The sequence below is a fragment of the Leucoraja erinacea genome, chromosome 12 (assembly GCF_028641065.1).
Source record: "Leucoraja erinacea ecotype New England chromosome 12, Leri_hhj_1, whole genome shotgun sequence".
Classification (NCBI taxonomy): domain Eukaryota; kingdom Metazoa; phylum Chordata; class Chondrichthyes; order Rajiformes; family Rajidae; genus Leucoraja; species Leucoraja erinaceus.
This window is the reverse complement of record NC_073388.1, coordinates 19,909,598-19,920,269: the sequence shown is the minus strand read 5'-3', so window position 1 is coordinate 19,920,269 and position 10,672 is coordinate 19,909,598. Positions and strand designations below refer to the sequence as shown.

The window sequence follows — 10,672 nt, the reverse complement described above, 5'->3', positions numbered from 1 at the left end:
ATTTATTACTTCCAAACACAGTCGGACCTTATAAAGCATTTATTCCTTCCAAACACAGTCGGACATAATAAAGCATTTATTCCTTCCAAACACAGTCAGGCCTAATAAAGCATTGCAATTTCAAGCACAGGCAGGGCAGCAGGCCAAACAACTCATGGCATTGTCATTAGGACTAACAAATCAATTTATTGCAGACTCACAGTTCAGTTGATTCACAGCTTAGAATGACAGTCATGGCCTCTCCCTCGCAGTCTTGCAGAGTAACGGACTCACGTTCTGGCATCTGGGGTCCTGCCCGCCCCGGAAGGGGCGTTACCTTCAACGTGGTGATTGGCAGGCGAGAGGACCAATCAGCTAATCTCAAGGATTTTTAAACACTAATAACTTTTTTTTTCATCGATGGGAAATATCCTCGGCGCTGGCTCAGCGAAGGAAGACTGTGAGTAAGATGACCACAAATCACAGCGATACATGGTAGCGTGCTTTCTAAAATCAATATATAGCGCAGACAGGAAGTGGTCAAGATGAGACTTTTAATTATATAGATTAGTAATTGCCCCAATTAGGGGCCGGTATGTAGGAGCCATTAAGCTTGTCAGTATTATTATCATATCTGATATTTTTAGTTTTAGTTTTTATCTGCGAGTACTTTTGTAGGTGGGACTTGATATGTAGTAAGGGTGTGTTCTTTTGTTTGTAGAGTCCGGCGCAGACTCTCAGACTAGAAGTTTCAGTTTGGTGTCGGAGAATGAGGGGAAATAGTTTTCTACCATAAATTCTTAAGGGCTTGGACAGGCTAGATGCAGGAAGATTGTTCCCGATGTTGGGGAAGTCCAGAACAAGGGGTCACAGTTTAAGGATAAGGGGAAAATATTTTAGGACCGAGATGAGGAAAACATTTTTCACACAGAGAGTGGTGAATCTCTGGAATTCTCTGCCACAGAAGGTAGTTGAGGCCAGTTCATTGGCTATAATTTAAGGGGGAGTTAGATGTGGCCCTTGTGGCAAAAGGGGTCAGGGGGTATGGAGAGAAGGCAGGTACAGGATACTGAGTTGGATGATCAGCCATAATCATATTGAATGGTGGTGCAGGCTCGAAGGGCCGAATGGCCTACTCCTGCACCTATTTTCTATGTTTCTATGATCACGACACACACATGTTACGAGATGACATACCTCATCATCATCATCATCAACCTTTATTGTCATCTTGCAAAGCAACAGTTGTACAGTGCAAAATGAGAAGATGTTTCCCAGGGAATACCAGAGCATCGCACATAAAACTTAAACATTTCACACATAAACGCCTGGAAGATTAATCTTTGCTGTCTTATGTGTGAGTACGTTAGGCTATAACTCCGAATCGTCTCTGATAATTAATGGCTATCGAAGTTGGACTTTGAGAATGTTGTAAAAACTGCCATTATAGAAGGAATGGGTGACGTCGAGACCTTTCTTCACACTGATGCAATAGAAATTGGACCCAGCATCAGTCAATGCCTCAGGTAGTACTTTGAGAAATAGTACTTTCTAATATTAGCAAATACATACAATGGATAATAAAATATGTAAAAACGAATTTTCCACAAATCATTTGTAATAATTACAAAAATATGTATATTTTTCTTACATCTTTCACTTGTTTAGTCTGCTGTGCAGTATGCTGATATAAAAAGGAAATTGACTATTAATGTCCTTAAACTCCCTGTTCAGAGTACAAGAATTCCCAACTGTGACCCTGTCCTCACGTTTCCTTCTTTTCTTGGGGGAAAAAAAACCTCTCCTTGTCCATTGCCATCCTTCTTTGAAATGCATGACACATGGCTAATATTTTACTTAAAATAAATATACTCGCATGTTACAAACCACAAAGTCTTCACTACCCACACCCAACTCCAGTTTGTCAATGAAACACAGAATCCCTCAGTGCACTTTGTCTCATCAGGGAGAAGTACATTATATTAGCGTTGGTGTTCAAATATATAGGAATACTAGCCACTGATGAAAATGACATTTGAGATAATTAAGAATCTAATTAGGACTCAATCTGATATTTTCCGAAGTTTGGGCAAGTGGAAGGATAAAAAGTACATCAATGGACATTTCAATTCCATCCAAACGATGCCTCAGATTTACTGCCATGAAACAACCAATCTGACCCAACCGTACGTCAGGAAACACTGATTAATTTGGTGACATCACATGAAAGGTCCCCTTAATTAGGAGATAATTTGCCCAAGCTGTTTTATGGCGCATTCAGAGGAAAGCTTTTGAGTTTATCAGTGCATTGGAGCTATGGTCTCACCCATGGTCTGCAAATACCTGGACGGTAATACTAGCTTTGTAACCAATATGTGCAGCATTAGAATTTGGAGTCGCAGCGTATTCCGCATTTTGATCTGTCTGTTGGAACTTGTAGCATTACATGGAGGTGCCGCGGTGCGTGAAGAGCCTGGTGGTAGGGAAGGGAGGGACTTGGGTCCTTTAATCGAGATGTTGGCTGGGAAGGTCAGCCCCCTCCCTCCACTGCTCTCCCGACAGAGAGAAGATGACCAACGCATGGAATACATGGCTAGCCTTTACAAACAGTCGGCCGATCCGAACGGGAATCCTAAAACCAACCGAACCACCAAGACGAACACCATTCGCCTGGTGAAGCCCAGTTCCAGTACCTTAATCGCCAACACAGGTAGTTATTACTTCGAGAAACTTAAAGTCCTAGTTAAAAATCACTTAAGTTACTTTGTTTATTGTCAAACGACTCATTACTAGTGCAGCAGTCACTCTTATCACAATAGATAATGGGCTCTCTGGGCAACTACTGATTGACATTGCACCATTGGTACTAGGTCTAGTACTAGTACTAAACTTGCAACACGAACGCACTCCTACCATAACCAATGCGTTTTGTTTTATTGAGGGGTCAGCCGACGAGTTTTTTCACTCCTGCTTTCCAAGAATCTAAACAGTTGCTATTGAATTTACCACGCACGAACCCAGGTAATATTAATGATGTATTCATAAGATCATTAAGACACACAAATGTTTTTACTAACATTTTAAAACAATAGTACGCTTCTTAGTTTTGAAGAACTCCCCCGCCCGCATATCGTGCTGCTAATTGTGAATTGCGAGGCTGAAACTTAATTGCAAATTTGTCCCACAAAATGTGAAGGCAGTTAAGAGTCAAGAGTGTTTAGTTATCATATAGGGAGGGAGAGAAAACGGGGAATTACAGACCAGTTAGTCTAACATCGGTAGTGGGGAAACTGCTAGTCGGTTATTAAAGATGGGATAGCAGCACATTTGAAAAGTGGTGAAATCATTGGACAAAGTCAGCATGGATTTACGAAAGGTAAATCATGTCTGACAAATCTTATAGAATTTTTCGAGGCTGTAACTAGTAGAGTGGATAAGGGAGAACCAGTGGATGTGTTATATCTGGACTTTCAAAAGACTTTCGACAAGGTCCCACATAAGAGATTAGTATACAAACTTAAAGCACACGGTATTGGGGGTTCAGTATTGATGTGGATAGAGAACTGGCTGGCAAACAGGAAGCAAAGAGTAGGAGTAGACGGGTCCTTTTCAGAATGGCAGGCAGTGACTAGTGGGGTATCGCAAGGCTCAGTGCTGGGACCCCAGCTATTTACAATATATATTAATGATTTGGTCGAGGGAATTGAATGCAACATCTCGAAGTTTGCGGATGACACTAAGCTGGGGGGCAGTGTTGGCTGTGAGGAGGATGCTAGGAGGCTGCAAGGTGACTTGGATAGGCTGGGTGAGTGGGCAAATGCATGGCAGATGCAGTATAATTTGTATAAATGTGAGGTTATCCACTTTGGTGGCAAAAACAGGAAAGCAGACTATTATCTAAATGGTGGCCGATTAGGAAAAGGGGAGATGCAACGAGACCTGGGTGTCGCGGTACACCAGTCATTGAAAGTAGGCATGCAGGTGCAGCAGGCAGTGAAGAAAGCAAATGGTATGTTAGCATTCATAGCAAAAGGATTTGAGTATAGGAGCAGGGAGGTTCTACTGCAGTTGTACAGGGCCTTGGTGAGACTACACCTGGAGTATTGCGTATAATTTTGGTCTCCAAATCTGAGGAAAGACATTATTGCCATAGAGGGAGTTCAGAGAAGGTTCACCAGACTGATTCCTGGGATGTCAGGACTTTCACATGAAGAAAGACTGGATAGACTCGGCTTGTACTCGCTAGAATTTAGGAGATTGAGGGGGGATCTTATAGAAACGTATAAAATTCTTAAGGGGTTGGACAGGCTGGATGCAGGAAGATTGTTCCCGATGTTGGGGTAGTCCAGGACAAGGGGTCACAGCTTAAGGATAAGGGGGAAATCCTTTAGGACCGAGATGAGAAAAACTTTTTTCACACAGAGTGGTGAATCTCTGGAATTCTCTGCCACAGAAGTTGGTTGAGGCCATTTCATTGGCTATATTTAAGAGGGAGTTAGATGTGGCCCTTGTGACTAAAGGGATCGGGGGGTATGGAGAGAAGGCAGGTACGGGATACTGAGTTGGATGATCAGCCATGATCATATTGAATGGTGGTGCAGGCTCGAAGGGCTGAATGGCTTACTCCTGCACCTATTTTCTATGTTTCTATATGTACAAGGGAACAATGAGATTTGTACTTGCAGCAGCAAAACGAGCTGTATCTTTTTCGAATTGATTAGGTTTTTGAGGGATTTGCTGTTTGAAAATGGATATTGTAGATTTTAAAAAGTTGGACTAAATTTTCAACTGGATCATTATGAAATGGCCGTAAACAGGTAAAATTGCAAGCATTTTGTCCCCTTATAACGAAATAGACCAACCTATGGTGCTTAAACAAGAAACCATTGACCAACCTAATGTGGAAATACAGAACTGCAGATGCTGATTAACACACAAAGTACTGGAGTAACTCGGCAGGTCAGGCAGCATCTCCGGAGAACATGGACAGGGAACGTTTCAGGTCGAGACCCTTCAGACTTCATGAGTTATTGGTATGTTCATGTTTAATACAAACTGAGGAAGGGTCTTGATCCAAAACGTCCTCTATCTATGTTCTCCAGAGATGCCCCCTGACCTGAGGTACTCCAGCACTTTTGTGTACTGAACAACCCAACATCAGAATACAATTCAAAGAGGGAAAAAATGAGGCTGTCCTTCATTTCTTAGAAATAGGTGCCTGTCCCCAATTCTTGGTCTTTGCTTAAGCAAATCACTTTTAGTATTGTTGACATCTGACTGACATGAGAACTTGATATGGGACAATATGGGTGGCTGTGTTTGCTTGTAAAACATTGAGGTGTTGATTTCTGCTCTACTTTCCTTCATAGGTCACTGGCACGTCCATCACATTGAATACAATCTGCAGTATATTCCAGAGCTGGAACACTTGATTAAAGTTGCAGTTATTTATTTGCACAGTGCTCTTCCTAATCACTTCAAGGTTTTTTGTGAGATCAAATGCCTTCTTGCAAATTATGTTGACGCAAAATTCCTACAAAATGCCACGTCCACAGAAATACCCATCAAATTTGTGTTAAAGATGCATGACCAATGGGCAGAAGCTGATGTAACCCCGTGTGTGTATTTCCCATCTGGCAGTTCTGTGAAGAAAGTTGATCTGAACATCAGTTACAAGTGTGCTGATCTAGGAAACATTGGTCAAGCACCTCTGGACAAGAGTGCCATCCATCTCCAAGTACCTTCACTGCTGTTGTACTTAAATGATACTGACGAGACTGCTCACCAAAGGAGGGAGAAACAGAAGAAGCAACTTCTAGAGAAGCCTTCCGGATCCCGTACACTATCCAGGAAGCCTCGGCAATTAAGTAACATTGGCTCAGACATTCCTAACTTACTCCATAAAAGAAACCCTCCTCGGAACAACTGCAAACTCCATTCGTTCTGGGTAAGCTTTGAGCAATTGGGATGGGATCACTGGATTGTGGCTCCTCACAAGTACAATCCCAAATTTTGCAAGGGTGACTGTCCTAGAATTCTCCATTATGGTTACCACTCTCCAAACCATGCAATAGTCCAAAATTTTATCAATGAAATTGTTGATAAAAATGTTCCCCGTCCATCTTGTGTTCCCTCAAAATACAGCCCCATTAGCGTTCTTATGATGGAACAAAATGATCACATTGTGTACAAGGAATATGAGGACATGATTGCTGTTTCTTGTACGTGCAAATAGTAGCATTGCCATTTTGTGCCACATGTTTAGAATTCAGGAAATTATCAGTGCACTGCAGTTAGTTACTCGAGTTGATTGTTACAATGTTCAATGCTATGCTACTACATCTATTGCATTTATTCAAGGAAAGTCATTCCGTGACTGGCTCTTGGGTGTAATTTATTTGTCCTGTCAATTATAAGTAACTTGCCTAATTCATAGTGCAATTGTGCATCCACAGTATTAACACTATCCCCTCAAAGTAAAAGGATCTTAAAGCGTGATCTTGCAGTGAATGACCCACTATTGCAGCTGGGGGAAATGTCCCAAGCGTGTAGAATATTCTGCAAAAATAAATGAGAACAAGATTTGATTAAAACTTGATTTAATGAGTTTAACAATTTTGTAGTATCATATTTATAGTGCTTTGTAAATATTGCTGAGAATTTCCAGTCAAAAGTTTGTAGAGTCCATCTTTTATACATTGTCAAGTCTGCTGTTTTTGATCCATTCAAATAGGAATCATTCAACCTGAATGTAAATAGTTTCATGTTTTAATGTCAGAATTAGGATTACTCCGATAAAGTTGATTAGCCTGACTTGCAGTAACCTTTTTAATTCGTACCATTACTTCAATAGCTGCTTCACTTGAGTAATCCACAAGACAGATCAGGGTGCCTCCCCAGAAAACTGCACACTTGTCTTCACCTTAAGTGACTTGCAAAACACAATATGCAGGAGTTAGGGGTGGGGTGGGGGAGAGGGAATCACAGGAAGTGGCTGGGGAATCTCACTTAATGAGCCATGGTTTTGTTCATTAGTTCACTTGGAATAATTTGTAACTCAATGGAACAAACTTGAATCATTTTTAATATCTAATGCACTTTGGTTTTTAAACCCCTAACTTTTCTTTTAAATAACTGGAACATATAAATCTTGGCCACTGCAGTCCAATGATTAATCTAACGTGTGCAGGTAGAAGTTATTAAGCTAGAATCTGAAGAGTCCATCACTTTTGGTTTATCTACTGCTCTGAATTAATTTCACTTTTGCTACTTGTCCAGATTTATTTTTCTAATGTCACGTTTTGTTTCTTTAAGCTATAGATGCATGGCTAAAATTTAGAGATATAAATGTTGTCCCATTTACTTTGGCTGTTGTACTTGCTCTATTTATTCAATGATATTTCTCCATGCAATTTTAGCTTGGGTATAGAAATATTCAGTGACCCAATAGCCTGTTTTTTTATGTACTTTGTAATCAGCCTTTCCATTTTTGAATTTGTATAAGGGGTTGCATATACATGTTGATTGTCAAAACAATGCTTTGATCTAAATACTTGTGTATGTGATACTGTATCTATTAACACCTGAATATTTGATAAAGTAACCCTTTATTGTTTGTATTATTATCAAACTTGCATACTTAATAAAGAAATGGCTTGACCTTGAATGCAGAATTGATCATTAATTCCTTGGACTTTCATTTGAGCTGTTGTAAGATTTAATGCAATCAACAGAAAGTGGAGCGATCAAAAAGCTTTGCATGTCTGTGTACTGGTGAGTGATTGCGTTGCTTGACTAATTCAAATAGACATTCGTCAGGAGCTTCATGCCAAGAATTGATTTGCAAATGAAACATAATATAAACACGGTTTTGAAGATGATTCTTCCTTGAATTATTTTAAAACAAAACTTGTAGTTGAAAGGATAAAGGATAAATTTAATCCTAGCTGAGCAAGCAGATGGTGCAGTTAATTAAAATTTGGTGGATCCCAAAAGCTTGGTAAGGCCATAGAGTATAAAACTGGACTTGAGCCTATTTTTAAACTCTTCTAAAATGGTCATTTTTGCAAACAAATTTCCATAATAGTCATATAACTTGAATCTGTGCTGAGAAATAAATACCTCGGCATCACAAGAATTCCCTTGATTTTGGTGAGGATCTAAATGGGGAGAGAATTCAGAAATTGGATTGAATCACTAGGAAGGCAAATGCAATGTAGGCATTTATTGAGGACTAGAATATAAAGGAATGTTATGCTGAGGCTTTGGTCGGGCACTGGTCAGACTGGAATTAGAGTATTGTGAGCACTTTTGGGGCCCCATATCTGAGGATGTGTTGGAGAGGGTCCAGAGGAGGTTTATGAGAACTATCCTGGAATTATTGGGTTAACGTATGATAATACCAACATTACATTAACTAGAAGATGAAAAATAAAATGGAGCGGGGAATGAAAGACATACTTTATGCAAGAAGAGTTTCGGAAATCTTTTTTAAAAACTTGCTATTATACAATGTTTAAATTTGTATTGTGCTTTGAATTTTAGAAAAGAGGCTCTCTGGAACACCAGTAAAACCAAGTGCCTTTGCACTAAGCACTTACAAATGAGGAAAACTGATGCTCAACTTTGTCTTTGGAGTGGGTTTCATCAATTATAGAGCAGGCTGTGGTCAGAGGCCATAACCATTTTGTTAGCAATTACTGATCTCAAGTCGGCAGCACAGACGGGCTGTCTTCAGAAAACAGCCCACATTTGCATTTTGTTTTTAATGATCAAAATTTTGAACACATGTTTGTGTTGGTGAGGGTCCAGAGGAGGTTTGAGAACGATCCCTGGAATTATTAGCTTAATGTAGAATAAGCGTTTGATGGCACTGTGCCTTTACTCGTTAAAGTTGAGTAAGATGAGGAACCTCATTGAAACTTACCGAATAGTGAAAGGCCTGAATAGAGTGGATGTGGAGAGGATGTTTCCATGAGTGGCAGTGACTGCGACAGGAGGGAATAGCCTCGGAATAAAAAGTTGTTGAGGAGGAATTTATTTTGTCAGGATGAGGAATCTGTGTAATTCATTGCCACAGGCGGCTGTGGAGGCAAAGTCATTGGGTTTTTTTAAGGTGGAGATTGACAAATTCTTGATTAGTAAGGGTGCCTGAGGTTATGGGGAGAAGGCATGAGAATGGGTTTGAGAGGGAATGATTGATCAGACATGATTGAGTAGTGGAGCAGACTCAATGGGCCTAATGGCCTAATTCTGTTCCTATGACTTATGAACTTCATTCCTTGACTTAGTTTTAGTTATCTGAACTTGCTTCGTCTGCAGCATGGATTTTTGTGCTAAACCTGGCAAATCCAAAAAAGGCTAATTTGGAACCAAGTTATAAATTCAAAAAAGGCTAATTTGGAACTAATTTAAATACATGGTGTTCCTTTCTGAATATTAAGCCTTTAAATTTCCTCTGAGCGTGTCTATGCGTAAGATGTGACTAATGTCAAAATTATGTAGATACTTTGTGCATACTACTTGAGAAATTGCCTTGATATAAACTGGTGATGGATGGGGTGGTAGTTTCCAGGAGTAATGTAGTTATGTATGTGGGTAGTACTTTAGATCCAAACAACATTTGAAGGATGGCTTCCAAAACGGTTTGTTTTGGCCATCAAAATAGAATTTTGAGGAAATGTTCCAGATTCTTGTCGCCATCCAGAGGAATAATCTGCTAGTTTTTAACTAAATTTTGATGTATCTCAATTTTCAATGTTTAATGCAGAATGGGCAGAAAAGGAAGCAGCCACCAAAAGATTCATTGCAATGGTATAATGACAATTGCTATTTCAATGTGTTCCTTAGATTTAAGAAAAAAATATTTCTCATGGTTTAAATTAAAGTGTTTTAAGGGTCATAAACTAAAATGTAGTATTAGTCAATGCACAAAGGAGAATCATGGTAATTGTTCAGTATGCATAGTTCATTCATTCCTAAATCTGAGTTGAGTGTTTTATTGTAGTGTACCAAATTGAACAATTCGTACTTGCAGCAGCACAACAGTTTGCACGGTACTGAACTCAATAGATAAAATAATAAACACAAATTCAATAAACAGATTACCCAATATAGTACAAAATAAAGCCTGAGGATCCTAGTGTAAACTACAGTTTGTAGTTTGGTTGGAATTTGTAGTGTCCAATATCCTGGTATTTATTGGGAAGAAGCTGTTCCTGGACATCAGTTTTCAGTCTCCCATACTACTACCCGATGGTAGGAGTGAAATGAGCATTGCCAGGATGGTGTGGGTCTTCTGATGTTGCCTGCCTAACTGAGTGCCTGTCATAGATCCCTTCAATGGTGAAGTAAGTACCTGTAATGTACCAGGCAGTATTCACCACTTTTTGTAATCTCCTCTGGTCCTGGATGTGTGAGTTGTTGAACCAGGCTGTTATGGCAACTTGTCATCTGCAGATGGCAACTGCTCTCTACTGTACACCTGTAGAAGTTCAAGAGTGTTCATCGACATACCAAATGTCCTCAATCTTCTAAGGAAGTAGAGGCATTGGTGTGCTTTCTTTATGATTGTATCAATGTGATGGATCCAGGACAGTTCTTGAGATATGCACACCCAAAAACTTGACGTTGTTGACTCCATCTACCACTGACCTGCTAATGAAGATGGGTTTATGAATCCCTTGCCTTCCTC

At 39.9% G+C, this 10,672-nt stretch overlaps 1 protein-coding gene across 1 annotated transcript; it reads left to right on the top strand.

Annotated features, from left to right (window-relative positions):
- The first annotated feature begins 200 nt into the window (after positions 1-200).
- On the top strand, positions 201-6,537 carry LOC129702415 (bone morphogenetic protein 15-like). Its single transcript, XM_055644194.1, has 2 exons — positions 201-2,752; positions 5,349-6,537. The coding sequence occupies exons 1-2, from the start codon at positions 2,296-2,298 to the stop codon at positions 6,212-6,214; spliced, it is 1,323 nt and encodes a 440-aa protein (XP_055500169.1). The 5' UTR covers positions 201-2,295; the 3' UTR covers positions 6,215-6,537.
- The last annotated feature ends 4,135 nt before the right edge of the window (positions 6,538-10,672 follow it).